This window comes from Strix uralensis, chromosome 4, assembly GCF_047716275.1.
Source record: "Strix uralensis isolate ZFMK-TIS-50842 chromosome 4, bStrUra1, whole genome shotgun sequence".
NCBI lineage: Eukaryota > Metazoa > Chordata > Aves > Strigiformes > Strigidae > Strix > Strix uralensis.
In genome coordinates this window covers 78830835-78847272 of record NC_133975.1, presented here as the reverse complement: position 1 = coordinate 78847272, position 16438 = coordinate 78830835, and the positions used below count along the sequence as shown (strand labels likewise).

General features: G+C 43.7%; 1 protein-coding gene across 1 annotated transcript in view; it reads left to right on the top strand.

The window, feature by feature from the left end:
* Positions 1 to 3502: 3502 nt before the first annotated feature.
* RNF150 (ring finger protein 150) overlaps positions 3503 to 16438 on the top strand; it is a 125610-nt gene continuing 112674 nt past the window's right edge. Inside the window, exon 1 of the mRNA XM_074867366.1 lies at positions 3503 to 4200. Within this exon, the coding sequence (XP_074723467.1) occupies positions 3732 to 4200 (469 nt within the window). The 5' untranslated portion in view covers positions 3503 to 3731. The remainder of the gene's footprint in view (positions 4201 to 16438) is intronic.

Here is a 16438-nt window from a genome sequence, read left to right as displayed (position 1 = left end):
GGTAATCTGTTGTTTTTATTGAGGAGTATTTTTAAGGTGAGAAGTGACCACTGGGTTATAAATCAATTGTGAAGAATCTTGCACTTAAATAAAGCATGCTTTCCAGTGGTATATTTTTGTTGTTTAATTTGGATATGAGTAGATTGTCTTTCATTTTCCAGGACAGTCTCACTTTTCTCCAATGAGCAATCACTGTTTAATCAGTTTGCTCTGTGTTGCTCTGAGTTTGCTCTTTGTGGCTCTGTTTTTGCTCTACGTTGCACTGTCTAGTCTAAGTTTTAGTTCTTGTTATGCCTTTATCCACTAGCTTAAAGAGCTTATTAGTACCTGCTGTTATATCCCTGTGATGGTACTCACACAATGTAATCATATTGCCTCTTTCCTTGAGAAGGTGAATAGATTTGGCCCTGAAATCTCTCCTCGGAGAGGAATTATTTCAAATTGTTTATAGTGTTCCTTTCTTAACCTACTGTAGTATTTCAATATCCTTTTTAAAATGCAGATACCAAAACTGGACAGTTTCCAGTATCTGTTTCTCTGATGCCTCATGCAGAGTTTAAATCACTTCCCTACTCCTACTTGTTGCTCCTCTGAAACATCTGAGGATAGCTGCATCCCCTTTAGGCCCCTTTTCCCTAGGCGTTTAGCACAAGTCCTTCCTACTCTGACCCCCAAATCCTTCTTTGTGTGCGGAGTAAACCACACACTCCCCAGATCTGCTCCAGAGTGGCTGGCAGTTTCGGTCACCTGGAGTCATACTTTTGCATTGAGGTCTATTAAAACATGTTCTGTTTCAACTAAGCTCATCTTATCTGGTCCTTAATAGGTTACATGTGTAACGAGAGTTCATGTATCATTGAATAACACACTTCTCAAAAACCTGTTACAGCCATGGCTGTGTAACTTTACTAACCACACGGATAATTTCCTCAGAAAAATATGAATCATGTTTGCTTGGCAGGCCACTTCCCATAAAAACAAACTTTATCCATGCATTGGATTTTTTCTCTCTTGTTTTTCTTGGGGTTGGTTAACATTAGGCTAACAGGCCTGGAACTACCTGGTCACCATGATTATTTTTTCTGGATCTTATCAGGAAACTGAACACTCAATCTTTCAAGATTTTCCTGTTATGCCAAAATTTACTTGTAGTGTCAGAGAGCTGGTTATTCTCTCTGCCGTCCCGCCCACTCTTTTTGGGATTCATGTGTGCCATTTCTCCAGGTCTGCTGGTTTTTATATGTTCTTAGGAAATGCTTCTTGATCTCTCTTTTAGGAGTCAATAATCGGGCAAACATGTCCTCCCTTCCTTTCCAAATATAAACCTGACTTATTTATTGATCATTTATACCTTTTTTGCTTTCTCTTCTAATCATACTTCTTACTCTTCCAAATATACAAATGCTTTATTGCCCATAGCCCTTCCAGGCACGGATTTTCCCCTTAATGGCTTTTGCTTCCCTTATGACATCTCAACACTTTCTAATTAATATTGATTGCCATCTACTTTCGTCTCTCAATGTTAGTGCTACATGGTAATTTTTTCTTCTCAGTTGCCGACTTCACTTCTCCAGGAATGGGCTTTCAAGGAAAGTTATCCTCTTGCTTGATGGTAGACTTCTTGCCAACCCACATTTCCCTGTAAATGTCTCTATTTTATTCCCTTATTCACTTGTACATTTTTCTCCCAAATTCACTTTTTTCAACTTCAGAGAAATAACTTGTTCAAAGCAGCGTGTGTGTAAAATACAGTTAAGGCTGTCATCTGTTTGCTTAGATCAGTGGCAGCTATGAACATAAATGGGAAACAGGCAAATATTGACACCAGCAACATACTCGGGCATCTCATCTAAATGAAAGGGAATGGTATTTCTAGCAGCAGGTTTTAATAACGATGGGGCTAAAACAGACAATATCTATTAATCCTGCAAGACATCCTTCTGTTACTGAATGTAGTTATGGAACAGCAGAGTTTTTGTTACTCACTTGGGCTAGGATAGACAAACATGGAAGTCAGTTGTGTTTTGACCCTTTTGAAAGGCATTTGAGTCTTGGCCAAAATTCTCTTGGGGTGTTTTATACATTAAAAATCCCCAAATCTGGTGTTGTGGTTTAACCCCAGCTGGCAGCTAAGCCCCACACAGCTGCTTGCTCACTCCCCCCTGGTGGGACAGGGGAGAGAATCGGAAGGGTAAAAGTGAGAAAACCTGTGGGTTGATGAGATAAAGGCAGTTTAACATGGAAAGCAAAAGCTGTGCAAGCAAGCAAAGCAAAACAAGGAATTCATGCCCCACTTCCCATGGGCAGGCAGGTAGAGCACGGCTCCATCACGTGTAATGGTGATTTGGGAAGAAAAACACCATCGCTCTGAACATCCCCCCTTCCTTCTTCTTCCACCAGTTCTATATGCTGAGCATGACCCATATGGTCTGGAATATCCCTGGGGTCAGCTGTCCCAGCTGTGTCCCCTCCTAGTTCCTTATGCCCCCCCTCCCAGCCTCCTCGCAGGTGGGGTGAGAGGCAGAAAAGGCCTTGGCTCTGTGTCAGCACTGCTCAGCAGTAACTAAAACACCCCGGTGTTATCAACACTGTTTCCAGCACAAATCCAGAACACAGCCCCATCCTAGCTACTGTGAAGAAAATTAACTCTACCCCAGCTGAAACCAGCACATCTGGGCTTTCATGGAGCCAAAATTAAACTGTTCTGTGTTTGTGGAGTTTGTTTCCAGAGGGCGGCTCTGTGGTTCCTTGAGGTTCCTCTGTCATTCTTTGAGGTCTCACCTTCCACATTCTCAGTGTTCTGCTCAGCTGCACACCCGATTTTGGTAAACGTGCCAGTCATTATCATTCAGAAACGTATAGCAAAATTTATTGGGTTTGTATTTTAAAACCTGACATATAAGCGATTATCCCTCTCAGCTGTGGGGCATAAGTACGTTATAACATCCACACTTGCAATTTTTTTAGCTTCTCATCCGACAGCAGTCAGGAAAAGAGGGGAAAAAAAATAAAAATCAAAGCTAAAACCACGGTTCGGAGGTGTGACCGACTAATCGCAAAGCACCCCGAGCTGCGCTCCCTCTCCGGGAGGGACAGGCTCGTCCCCCCGCTGCCCCCGGCGCCCCCCCCCGGTCCCCCCGCTCCGCCGGCAGGTGTCGCTGCCGCGCCGCCCGCTCCTCGCGCACACGGCGGTCGCCGCCGCCCCGCAGCCCAGGAAGGCGGGGGGGGGGGGGGGGGGGGGCGCAGCCCCTCCGCCAGGACCGGGCCCGGAGCGGGAGCGGCGCCGCGCCTGTGTGCGTGTGGAAATCCCCGCTCCTCCTCCTCCTCCTCCTCCTCCGCGCCTTCCCCGCCCGGCGGCCGGCCGGGCTGCCAGCAGAGGGAGGAAAGCGGAGCGGGGGGGGGGGGGGGCAGCCGCGCGGGCAGGGCGAGGGAGGGGAGAATCGGGGTAGGAGGAAGCAAAGGCGGCGGCGGAGCGGGGCGGGGGGAAAGGCGGAGACGGGGCCAACCCGAGGAAATCAAACGGCCCCGACATGAATTAGGCAGCGGGCTGCGGAGGGGAGGGCCCCTTCCCCCTCTCCCTCTCCTCTCCCCTCCTTCCCTCCCTCCCCGCACGACGCCCGGCGGGAGCAGCGCCGCCCCGCGCACACGCACACGGACACCCGCGGACACACGCCCACCCACCCCCACACACGGACAGGCGAGGGAGGGGGGGGGCGGCGGGGGTCCGGCAGATGAAGATGGCAATGTCTGTGATCCAAGCGTGCCGCAGCCTGGCTCTCTCAACATGGCTGCTGTCCTTTTGTTTCGTGCATCTGCTGTGCCTGGACTTCACGGTGGCCGAGAAGGAGGAGTGGTACACGGCCTTCGTCAACATCACCTACGCCGACCCGGCGGCGGCCGGCGGCGCCGAGCTCCGCAGCGAGAAGAGCGAGTGCGGGCGTTACGGCGAGCAGTCGCCCAAGCAGGACGCCCGCGGGCAGGTGGCCCTCTCCGCCTCGCCCGCCGACCGCTACGCCTGCGACCCCGGCACCCGCTTCAACGCCCCGGCGCCGGGCAAGAGCTGGGTGGCCCTCATCCCGCGGGGCAACTGCACCTACAAGGACAAGATCCGCCACGCCGCCGCCCAGAATGCCTCCGCCGTGGTCATCTACAACGTGGGCTCCAGCAACGCCAACGAGACCATCACCATGCCCCACGCGGGTGAGCCCCGGCACCCGTGGGGCGCACCCCCGGCTCCGGGTCCCTCGCTGTGCGCGGCAGCTCCGCGTCCTTGGGGTGGGGGCTGCTGGGGGGCCGAGGTGTCCTCGCACCTCCTGGCAGGGAGCGGGGCGGGCCGCGAGCCTCGCCGTGGGTGCCCACCCCGGGGGGACCGTGGGGCACCTCTCCGTGCTGCCACGGCGAAGGACAGATGGGCTGCGAGCGGCGAGGCGCGGCGGCGCTCCGCGGGGGGAAAAAGTTTGGGAGGTGTAAAGTTTGGGTCTGGTCGGAGGAACGGGATGGGACCCCGAGCCCACCGATGTGTGGTCGCGTCCTGAGGATCTCCTGGCAGGTGCCGAGTGGGGTCGGGTGTGATGGAAACCGTCGGAAAAGGAGTAGTTAGTGTTTATGGTGCGGGCTTATCAGGAGGTGCAATGAAGTAGGGAACAGAGTGTCCACAGGCTTGTCTGTGATAGCGTAAAAGCTGCGGGGTCGAGTAGGAACGCCGAGTATCACCTTTGGTGAGAACGCGAGGTGTTTTGTCCAGGACTGGGGTCGGGGGGTGGCTCGCTCGCCCAGGTGAACCCTCGGATGGAGTTTGTGCTCGCAGGGTCAGCACATGGGTGCTCGGCTCCCAACACGTCAGCTAGAACCGAGCAGAAATCCAGTCATCGGAAACAACCCGATCCTTGGGTTATGCCTGCAGAAAACACTGTTTTTGTAACAGTGTTTGATCTGAAATAATATTGTTTTAAAAACAGATCACCAGATTTATATTGAGGGGCAGTGGTTTCTGCCAGGGGTCACTGGTCTTTTATACCAACAGCCTATGCCATGGAGACTAAAATGCCACCTATTGTGAAATCTCAGTTTGGTTTGCATCCAGTAACTAATCGTGCCCAGCTGTTTCATGCCACTTGAATCTTAGCAGAGTTAGGGGCAAATTGAAACACAGAAAGGCTGCAAAACAGGATGTTACTCTAATGGCAATTTAAATTTCCACAGTAAACTAGCTAGCATGGGTGTGCTGAAAAACAATTTGTTGCCTAAGTATAATGCTATAATGCTGCTGATGCAAAAGTAATGCTTTTGGAACCTCTGGTGTGCAGCCTCTTTAAGAGATTAACCGTTTATTTGGGCAAATTCATGTTTCTTTCGTAGGGTTGGTAGAAGACAGGGTTTTCTTAGTATTTTCCATTGGTTTTGTGAGACAAGCAACTCGTAACCTCTTGAGCTTCTTAAAACTGCGCTTTATAACCTGCACATGGTTTAGTAGCTGTTCAGATTATACTTCTTGGTACTTTAAGTATCGCAGATTGTATACTAAGCAGTATAAAGTAGTAGAAGCTTGGCGTACTTACGCACCCTTAAAGTAAAGCTCAGACTGTTTCGAAACTTAAGATGCATCACTTGTTCTTGTGTAGTGAGTTTCTCTAAAACTGCCAACATGTTGGATCAGTTAATGGTTTGCCTGTTTTTAAAGTATGCACTAAGCTGGTTTCCCACACAAATGGTGTTTTATTAAGAAACAGTGGGAGTAAAAAATGTGTCTAACCTTTTAAAATGTTAGAGATTGTGTTTGTTTTAAAGTCTAGAATGAAGTAAGCAGGGAATCTTTATTACTGAAAGTGGCCTCAGCTTTCAAAAATACAAACACTGTATCGCTTGTCTTGGGAGCAGCTTCTTTTATGTCATATGACTCCTTACAGTTTATTCTGAGAATCCTGAGTACTGAATTGATACCCAGCAGTGTGATTGTACGGTACCAGAGGCTGAAACGAAAGGAAGCTTGCAGAAAATAATCTGGACTTGTTGAACATGGTCAGTGAGACTGAAGGGCTCTGCTGGTTGAGTGTATGAAGTTGTCTTCGTTTTAAGGATTTTGATTCTGTGAAGTTGAAAACTGGTTGTTGGTCTTACCTTAGGGAAAACCTGCCCTCTGCGTACAGTCAAAACTCAGAGGAGTTTTAGAGCGTAAGTCTGCTGGAACAGGAGGAAAAAAATAATAATTCTTAAATATTTGACAAACTAGCAGGGATTAAGAACTGGATTTATCTTTATTCTTCCTGTTGTACCACTGTTGTGCTGGGACAAAGTGAATGTACAAGCTGTGTAAAATTATCTTTCTGACTTGCAGCCTTTGACGTTTGTTTGGTCCCAGTCTAAATGATAGCACAAGATTCAAGGGAAGAATGAATCAGGTTCTTGGTTTCTGAGTTCAGCAGCATCTGCGGTGCTCTGCCCACGCCAAATCCTGGAGTGGGAAGAAGAAAATTCCATCCTGGAAAATACTTGGGGGGTAGGAGGGGAGGGTGAAATATGACCTAAAAAGCAATTTGAAAGTCAAAAGAAATATGATGTTACTCTTTTTTTTTTTTTTCTGTTCTCCCACAGATTTTTTTTTGAGGTTTCATATAAGCTTAAATAAATGCTTTCTATACAGAAAATAGTATATCCTGTTGCATAACAACGTGCTCTTGCCATTACTGAAGAACTATTACTCTTGAGAGATGTTTTTCCTTATGTACATTCTTCTCTTCTGTATGCTTTGCCTTCTTTCTTTTACTGTCATTTTATCTCTTTGTGCTTCTTTTTCTGCTCCTCTCACCCCTACTCTCATTTCTTCATCTCTACCTCTGTGCTTCAGTCCCCCTCTTGACCACATTACTGTGCTGCTTCATAGTGCTTTGCCCTTGCCACTTTCTTCCCAAAGCTCTTTTTCTCCTGCCAAAGATCTTACCTCACAGCTGTATGTTTAATTATATTTCCTGTTTTCTGCTACAATGCATGCTAATGATCCTTTGCTAACTGGTGCCTCCTGATTTTAAAACCTATAGGCAACTGTAGCAAGCTAGCATTCTTGAATTTGAAGGAGGGTTGGTAGACCTCCCTCCCCCCCCGACACCCCCACCCCCCCAATGAAAACCAGAGCGGTATTGTATCAACGTTTGTTGTGGAAATCTTCAAATATAACTTTCCAGGATTGATTTATAACGCATGAGACAGGACAGACCAAGCGTCCGATTTGAACCATTTCTGTCACCGTATTGAAAGCCTTTGCTTTCAGTGAGCCTGTGCTTAGGTCATTGCTTGCACATCCAGAAGAGTGAGGTAGAGTTGTGACATCTGCGTTCACAGGGAACACAGAGCTCTGTGGTTCTCGTGCTAGGACACACTTTGCTTTTGCATCATCTGCTACAGCCTTTACAAACCAGCTCCTTTATTTTTATTGGCTTGAAGTATGGTATAGGAGCTGCTAGTCCAGCTTTGTTTGCTTTTTGACTAGGGTTTTAACCAGAGACGGAACAAAAGCATCTAGAATTTCTACTTCAGATTCTTTTTATTTCACCTAAATTAACTGTTCCAGTAGAAAAGTACTTTAATAATACAGAGGATGTTCTTTTTCCTCCAGAAGAATAATCTGTGGTGTTGGCTAGGGTTTCTGATTGGCATTTTTTCTTATTCAGAACAAATTAGCTCTTATTTAGGTTTGAAAAGGCTCTAGCCACTGTGTCTACATTTAATAACTTAGCATTAATTGGAAGTCTTCTTACTACCTGTTGTAACATATGTCCTAACGCTTCCTCTGAGCTCTGAATAGATACAGTAAGGGAGCCTTCCAAAAGCTAATTCAAGGTGAGAACTTCCATCTCTCCAGCTCTTATTTGAGGGAACCTACGTTGACCACTTCTAACTTGGGTACCTGTCAGGAGCTTGGGGCTAGGGGGGGATGATAACTGCGACTGTACATGTGATTCATAAGTGGGTAAAAAACAAGTCTTTAGTATTCAGTACAGTTTGTAACGTTCACTTTGAATTCTGGGGTGCATCAGAATATCTCACAGAATGGATACGATTAGTATATGAAGTAAATTGCATCCTAAGTATTTTGCACCAGAAGCATATTTGAGTCAGGCAGTTTTGCATTCTCCATATTCTGCTTTTCCAGTGCATGCCATAACAAATTGTGACTCACGTGCTGCATGTATGACAGACCATTTTCAATGAGAGGCAGATGCCTCATTTTTTGTAATGACTCGTACACGCTGGCAGCAACCGTCAACTGTATCTTTGAGACATGGATCTCACGTGTGGTCTAAGATGACTCTGACTTCTTCCCTCCCTCTCTGGCCCTCAAGTGCAGCATGTGCGTGCCAGATTGCATGAGGAGGGCATGGCCATCCCACTGCAAAACCAGCTGCGTCCCTCCACACCTACTGCGAGTGTAGCCAGCCTTGATCTGTGCACATTCAGTTCAGTAACAGTTTCTTCCCTTGTACTGATTTTTTTGTTCCACAATCAATGACTAGTCCTGCCTTTTACATACTTTAAGATATGCTGGTAGTCATTTGGGCTTTAGGCTCCCCTGTAGATTTGTACTGATGTGCAAATTAAATGCTGAAGTTGAAGGTTTCTCTCTTTACAGACTTAATTCGGTACTGTAGCTACATTTGTTCCTTTACTAAAACAATTGTTTTCCTAAACTTTTGTTGAATTCTAATGAGGAAAATGTGCTGATAGCATTCACACTGAATTTACGTATGGATAAGTGTGAATTAATTGAGGGTTGGAGATTTCAGGCTTCCAGGGCCTGCCATAATTATTTTTTGTTCCAGGCACCCAGGATTCATTCCTAATAGAAACCAACTCAGTGGGGGAAGGAGTTGGAGATTAGTGCATCTCTGAGCTTATCCATCGTGAAATTGAGCCGTGGCAGAGGTGTGCTGCCATCCTTAGGAACTCAGAGGAGATCCATCACGTAGGTCTGGCTTTCAGTGGTTTTTGAAAATCCGGTATTGATATGTATCAAAATCAAGGTTTTATAACACTGGCTAGAGCCAGCAGTAGTGCCGACAGGCTGTCCTGCTGCGTTTGCTAGCAAGCCACACTTCTGCCTGTTAGCTCTGCTGTGGTTCAACGCTAGACTTCTCTACTGCAGATGCGTCCCACAGAGTCACAGAATCATCTAGGTTGGAAAAGACTTTGAAGATCATCTAGTCCAACCATTAACCTAACACTGACAGTTCCCAACTACACCATATCCTTAAGTGCTATGGCAAATGGCCAGGGAACTCTGTGATATTAGGTAGCTGGTTTGGCTTTAACTGAATCAGAAGGGATGAATTGGACCTACAAGGACTAAAGCAACAGAATAATCTTAGTCTCCGGTACTACTTGGGACAAGCCACTTCAGCGCTGGGGGACTGAGTTTTGTCATTAGATGAGACGCTTTTTGCCTTGTTGAATCTCGCATCTTCTTTCAACCTCACAACTACCATGTGTATCTCCTTCAGAGCCCATTGCAGTCAGTGGAAAGAGTTCGCTGAGCTTTGGGTCAGGTTGTAAAGTACACCTTTCCTTACAAAGTGTTGAAATATTGATTCATTGAAGATTGCATTGATCCTCCAAGCTTACTGACTGCAAAAGCAGTTAGATTTCTGCATGCTCTTTGGTTATCTGCAGCGTTTGTTTGCAATGATATTCATACAAGTGCTGCCTTCAGATCTCTGCAGTAAGAAGTGACAGAGCAAGAAGATCTTCCTCAGAAACAAACCTGTATCAGCGTTGATTCTAACTGCTGCCTGTTAATCTGGAGCACCTCCTTTTGGTATACTGTCCTTAGGAGAATGGCTTGCCTTTGGTAAAGTGATGGTTTGTTCTAGTCCCATTGGTATTTTGGCTTTAAAATGGTGTATGTTAGCCTGGGTTATTAGAATACTGTGGCAGTCTGCTGCTAGTATGTTAACTCTGTTGTAGCTCACTAATTCACGCAGGGATATTTCTGTGCTGCGCCCGTTCATGGTACATCAGAGCACAGGAACATTTTCAGCAAAAGGGGAGAGAAATCTACAGTTAGTTCAGTATTGGCACTTTAAGAGTGTCTTTTACTGGTGAGAGAAGAGGACACTTTCTACTTTTCTCATGTAAGCGAAGGACTAAAAGAACCCATTATTTTGCTGGACTTGTTTGATGAAGCTCATAGTGTATTGTCATGTGAGATGACTGAGTTTCAAGTGACCTCTGCCTCGTTACACCACGAGCCAGGCTGATGAAGAGTTAGATCTTTATGAAGGGATAGCCCAACAACTTCTCCACTTCCCAATAAGTTGTGCATAGCTAACCTGCACAGAAACAGCATTCATTTCAAGACAAGCCCCACTTCTGCCCTTTCATTTGAGTACTAGTCACTTGATGGCTTCTTTGGTACAGAAGGGAACAAACAATACAATCATTGACTCATAGAAATCAGATATGGAAAAGACTGAGTAGTCCATGTAATCTGTCACCTTACTAATGCAGGAGTGCTTCCTACAGTGTTACCATCTACTGCTGTCACAGTGCTTTTTGCTTAGCATCTTGGAAAGGAAAGAGTCTTGGGATGCTTCAAAACCAAATGCAGTCTATGTAAGCAGCAGAGTGGTACTGAGACGAGAGATGTAAAATGTAGGAGGATATTAAATAGCAATATTATATATTGCAATAATATTTAATTCATATAACTTCCACAAAGTCATCTTGGCAGGGGCATAACTGCTGGAGGATGAGGTTTAAAACCAACTGTATCCATTGTACCACACAGTTTAGGGGAGTATATGGCAGTTGCAGGATGAAAGAGGAGGCAAAATATTTTGTAACTGGTTACATCCAAGCAGTCTTACTTTGCTGTGTCTTGATTCCATAGTGGAATGTGACCCAGGACTTCATTTGTGCCGAGCTCTCTCCTCGTTTCACTCCATAGTGTTTTGGTTTTTCTGGAAAAGAAGGATGGATAGGCCACAGGTCAGCCACTGTACAGTTTGACCAGGTCCTGAATGTGGATGAGCAGGTCAAGGACCCCCCCCAGCGTATCCTGCTTGTTCATGAGTGCACTTAGATGTAGTATCTCAGAAGGTAATTCTCTTAAGGACTCCGATTTCTGTTACCTGGAGGAGAAAATCCAAACCACTTAGGTGAAACCTCAACTTTTAAAATTTACTGTATTAAGTCTACTAGTTTTGTATCTACTGTCTGACCCACTGCCCATATCAGTGGATGCCAAGCTTCGTAAACCTGCAAGTTTGCTATGAATTTGCTGTGAATTGAAGCTCATCAATAATAGGCTTACTGCTCTTCAGTGTGTTTTGTGGACCCCTTAGAAGTAATTCTCCAGCCAGGATAGATTGAAAATTACTGATTTAGGTGCTCATCACCGTGGTGGAAACAATGTTTTTTAGTTCAAAAACGGATGAGTGGAAACCATCCATTTCACCAGTTCTAGTAGATGGAGAAGGGTTGTAAAGGCTGGTTTGCAGCTGTGTTTTACAAGGGAAGCTTAACAAGGGCATTGTTTATTTTCTGGCTCCTCTTCAAGAAATTATTTGAGATAAACCTTAGAAAACTGAACTGAGGAGAACCGAAGGAGATTATGAAAAGATTAACCTGTTTGTTTTATTGCTATTCTACATTGAAATATGAAAAGCTAGCATCTTTGATTCTTTGCTACTTAAAGATATAATAGCTTTTTCAAATAATTGTTAATTTCTTTCCCCTCTCAAGAGTGACCTATAGATAACATCAATGAAGTGAACTGCCTGTTCATTTGCTTCTGACATTATAATCATAGTGATATTCAATTATACTGCTAGACCTAAGGGTCAGAGTTTCGATCTCAAATTTGATGTGTTTAACTGTGTTTATGTATGTAATAGTCCCTGCTGTAAATTGGAAAGGTATCCCATTTATTTTAACCTTATTTTCAGTTTGAGATAGAATTGGAGGGGAAAAAAAATGTGTATCTTTTTAGTTCCCAAAACACAGAAACGTAAATGTCAGCCGTGTAACTCCATAGAGTCATGGTTTGAGTATATATTGTATACTTCTTAAACATGGATAGAAGCATTATATCTGCATAGGAATGTAGTTCCTCCAGGGATACATGGAATAGGGTGAGTTGGCAAGTGTTCCCTTGTGCTACACACTTAATGAGACACAGCTCTTTAAAATGAATTTATATTCCATAGTGTCTTGAAGCCTTTATCATCAGAGAGGACCCCTGGCACTCGTGTGCTCCATACAAAGCAGTTCCCTCTGTATGCTCTTCCACCAAGACAGCCCCCTACTTCTGACATATTTGACTATGAACCATCATCATTTGTCCGTACACATTGACTTAATTATATAGGATATTATTCTTCCTCATAATTTGTTCCATACCTTGGGCTTCCTCCCTTTTAATATGCTCTTTGGTTTGCCTCTTACTGTTCAAATCTCTCCTTACAGGCATCTCTTTTTTGCAAGTCATTGTAAGAATATCTCACCAGATAATATATGTATTTTAAAGAGAATTATGGATCACATTAATCTCCGGCTTCCAGCTTTATAAATCACACATCATTAAACTGTGCTTTTCTATTTATTACTTTATCTTGCCGTCCTTGTCAAAAAGTTCACTTCTAGCACAGCCACTTTTGTGTTTGAATGTGTCTGACGTTACACAGCAGTACGAAGAATGGACTCAAGGCCCTAGTAGGTAGATTCATCTTTAGTTAACATATATGTCTATTCTTAAGATTACTGTAAAATGTGTCAACATGAGTTGAATATGTGTTGTGGGCTGGCTGGGTTCAGACCCAGTACAGTAAGCTGTAAGGTTTTATTGTTTTGCTTAAATTGATTTGTGGAGCACTTGAGAAGCTTTTGTACCTAGTTGTTACTGTTGTACTAGCAGAGCAATTCCAGTTCCTCATGATCAACGCTCTGGGTGTCTAACAAGTTCCCCTATAAAAGATTTCTTGGATTTTCCAATTATGCAAGAGTTCTGTATCAGTAGCTGATAAAGATGTCTCTGGTTTTACATCCTGTGATGGGAGCTGAAAATGCTAGTATGCTTTTTCCTTTCAGTATTTTCTGTTAGAAGACAAATATATTTCTGCTTTTCCTTTGCCCTTTCAGAAGTCTCTGTACTAAAGAATCTTAAATCTATGGCCAGATTTCTGGGGCATGTCTGTGTTTGTACTAAAAAAAAAATCTTTAAAACAGAACAGTCTGGTGCTTCAGTCTCATTCATGTTTGCTTCTTATACTAGTAGAGAATACGCTTTCCCCTCTTGTGCCTTTTTAAGCTTTTATTATATGCTCACTGTCTCCTAGTTTTACCTGCCAGTATCGTGTTCCTTGACTGAGACAGCTTTTGCAAGATTATGTAATCTCTATGCCTGGTCTCTTATCGCTCTTTATATGTCCGTGTGTTTGAAGTACCATCTGGTTGTCCATGACATTCATACCTTTACTAAATACTGTGGCAAGACTTTTCACGTGGGTAAATGAGGAGCTGTCTGAGTAAAATCCATTATGTCTTGTTATAATATTGCCTTTGATGTCTTTCTCTTGCCTTATTTTTCATTCAATCCTCTATCCTCTTCACTTTCTACTTAGTTTTTTCTCTCTCTCTCTTTTTGAGGGGGGGCATGGGTATAGTTTCTTGACTTCCCACACTTTTAATAAATCTTTCCCTTGGACTTCTCACCCATTTTTTTTGTCTCCTTCACTTCTGTTTTTATGTGCTCTTCACCTATTTTTCATTGCTTGTAGTTTTTTTTTCCTCTTCCTCCCCACCCCTTACCAGGTTGACAAAAATAGCAAAAGGCTTTACAAACAGAGTCGACTATAAGGGGAAGCAGAGCAGGATTATTCTCTTTTTGTTGCTTTTCCTTTGCAGCTGACTCTGGGTTTAAAGAGCATCTGTTGACTGCTGCGTGCAGCTCAGGGTCGGCTCAGAGGAATGGGACACCAGCAGTCGGGAATTGTGGCAGTGCCATTTATGACCAAAGTCTGCCGATCAGGCATAGCACATTTGCTATGCATAGAATGGCTTTGTGCTGAACACTCTTAAGTCTTTTTTGTGAATTCTTAAAAGACTAAATTATGGTCCCCTCTACGTAAAGAGACAGATCCTGCTCTTTCATGCTTTTGCAGAAGAAGATTAAGTTTCCCCCGCTGGGTGCTAGAAAAACTGACTGGGAATTTTTCCATCAAAACTGTTTTTCTTTAGTAGTGAAATGGATTTTCAACAAAAAACTGTTTTTGTTCTCCAGAAAAGATCTTACAGTTCTGAGTTTAAAGAAAGATTTTATTTTAGTAAATATTTAATGTCTCAGAATTTCAGTTTCAGAACAGTTTGGTTTCCCTTTTCTTTTTTGATGATGTATTAACTTTTAACCAGCTTCTACCAGCTTTAGACACTAGTTTCACCCAAGAGCACAGACCTGACTTCTTCCCAACTCAAATGTTCTTCAGGAATCAAATGCATGCGTTTGATTACAAGCATTATTTAAAGAAATTGAACTCAGGTTTGCAGTGCTGAATTTCTTTTCCCTGTGATGGTATGCCAAGAGCTTTCTGTCTTCCCATAGTGCAGTCCCTAAGCTATAAGATTTTTGGCCCTATATATCCTTACCAGTAGGCTAGACATGACTTTAGCACTGTGTCTAGATACAGACAGGAATGATACTTGGTATGAGGTAAAGATTGCCCTTATAGACAAAGACATAACAAGAATCAGTAGTTGTCAGTGGAAGTGAGACAAATTCATGCTTGTAGTAAGATGCAGTTTCCTAGATGATTGCCCGTAACTTAATGTTATTTGAATGGGCATGGGTAGCTCTCTAAAAGTCTCATCCTGCAAAAATTACCCCATTCTCTGGGAAAATTGTGATAGTATGTGTACAAGGAAAGTTAGAGAAGGTGATCATGGTAGTTCTTGATGGTTTTAGGGACTGTACCTCCCTGGAACTACCACCCAGCTCTTTTCCACACTTGGAGACTGTCAAAACCGCTCTGGCAGAAGCTCTGCACAGTGGGCAGAGGTAAACCCTATGGCCTGAAGCTTTTCAAGGCGAGATCTCTGCATAGCATGTACTTTGTCACCTGGAAAGAACTTAGCTGGGTGACAGTGATCAACCAATGTCAGTTCATTATTTCTTTGTGCCTGTTGCTTATAGAAGAGGAAGCTGCGAGAAAACGCACTTGTGAGAAAAACATAGTCTGAGCGACTTCTATTTTTTGTGCATGAAGATAGCCAACAAATGCAGAATGCTGCCTGTAAGCCTCCACAAATCAAGCATTTGCTGGAGCATCTGTCTCACATCGTAAAAGAAGTTGAAAGCCTTTCTCTTCCAAAACTTCTATTTAAATATTGAATGCCAGCACAAGGGAATAGCATGATTAAATGTAACCGCGAGCAGCACAGGTATCGCAGATGGGGATGAAATTCTTCAAAAGCCAATAGTACCATCATTCACTTTGCCAGAGAAACGGCTAAAATAGCCATTAGGTGAAAGTCGTGTGAATGAACCTGAATCCTGGAGGGATGAATTCATGTTGATGGGGAAAATAATAGCCGTGGAAGTAAGGCATCATCACCAGAGAAACATTCTTCCTCTCGGAAGCTGTGAAACTTATTTGACTAATCCATGTATCTTAATCCCCATTTCAGTTCTATACTGTCTTCCATGTCTCACTGGTACTCACATCTTGTTTGCTGCTGTTTGTTCCAGTCCTTCCTTGCTGCCTTTACAGGTGGTGGGAACATTCCCTGAGAGGATGAAGATCTTGGTCACCTTGTGCTCAGGTTCAAGCTTGTACATTTTCTGGTTGCCTTTAGCAGTTTTGCGTGTGGCTTGGTGGTTTGAGTATGGGGGATTGTATTGCTCACAGAACATTGCCCAACTGGATCCATAGGTGAATCAGAGGAAAATATAAATTGCATGGGAGAGTAATGAGCAATTTCTAAAGCTGTCGGGTTCCTCTAGTGCATATTGATTCTTCAGAAAACTCATCTGTCCTTTTCACTCCCCTGGCCTGATAACCCTTGCTTAAGAAACCACGTAGGGAAATCTCATTTTTATGGTTTTTTTTTTTTTCTTCTTCTAGAGACATTCTCTTTTCTTTATCCATCTAAGTCCCAGGCAATCTTTTTTTTTTTTTCCTGTCCTAGTCTACTAACCAGGACTTCTTGAGATGCAATTTATTGAGAGTCCATAGCCTATTTTTAAGAGAAAAATATGACTGTATAACTATTTTTTCTGAATTTATAATTTCTAATGGTCGGTAGTTCAAGGAAACTTTTGGTAACAGAGAATTGATATTATCTGATTTCTAAATATGCATGACCTATCACTTCTTTCCCTAGTAATTAAGGGCTCCGTTCCCATTAACTAATTTATATAGCCATCTTTCTGCTATTAAACTTATGAAAAATAACA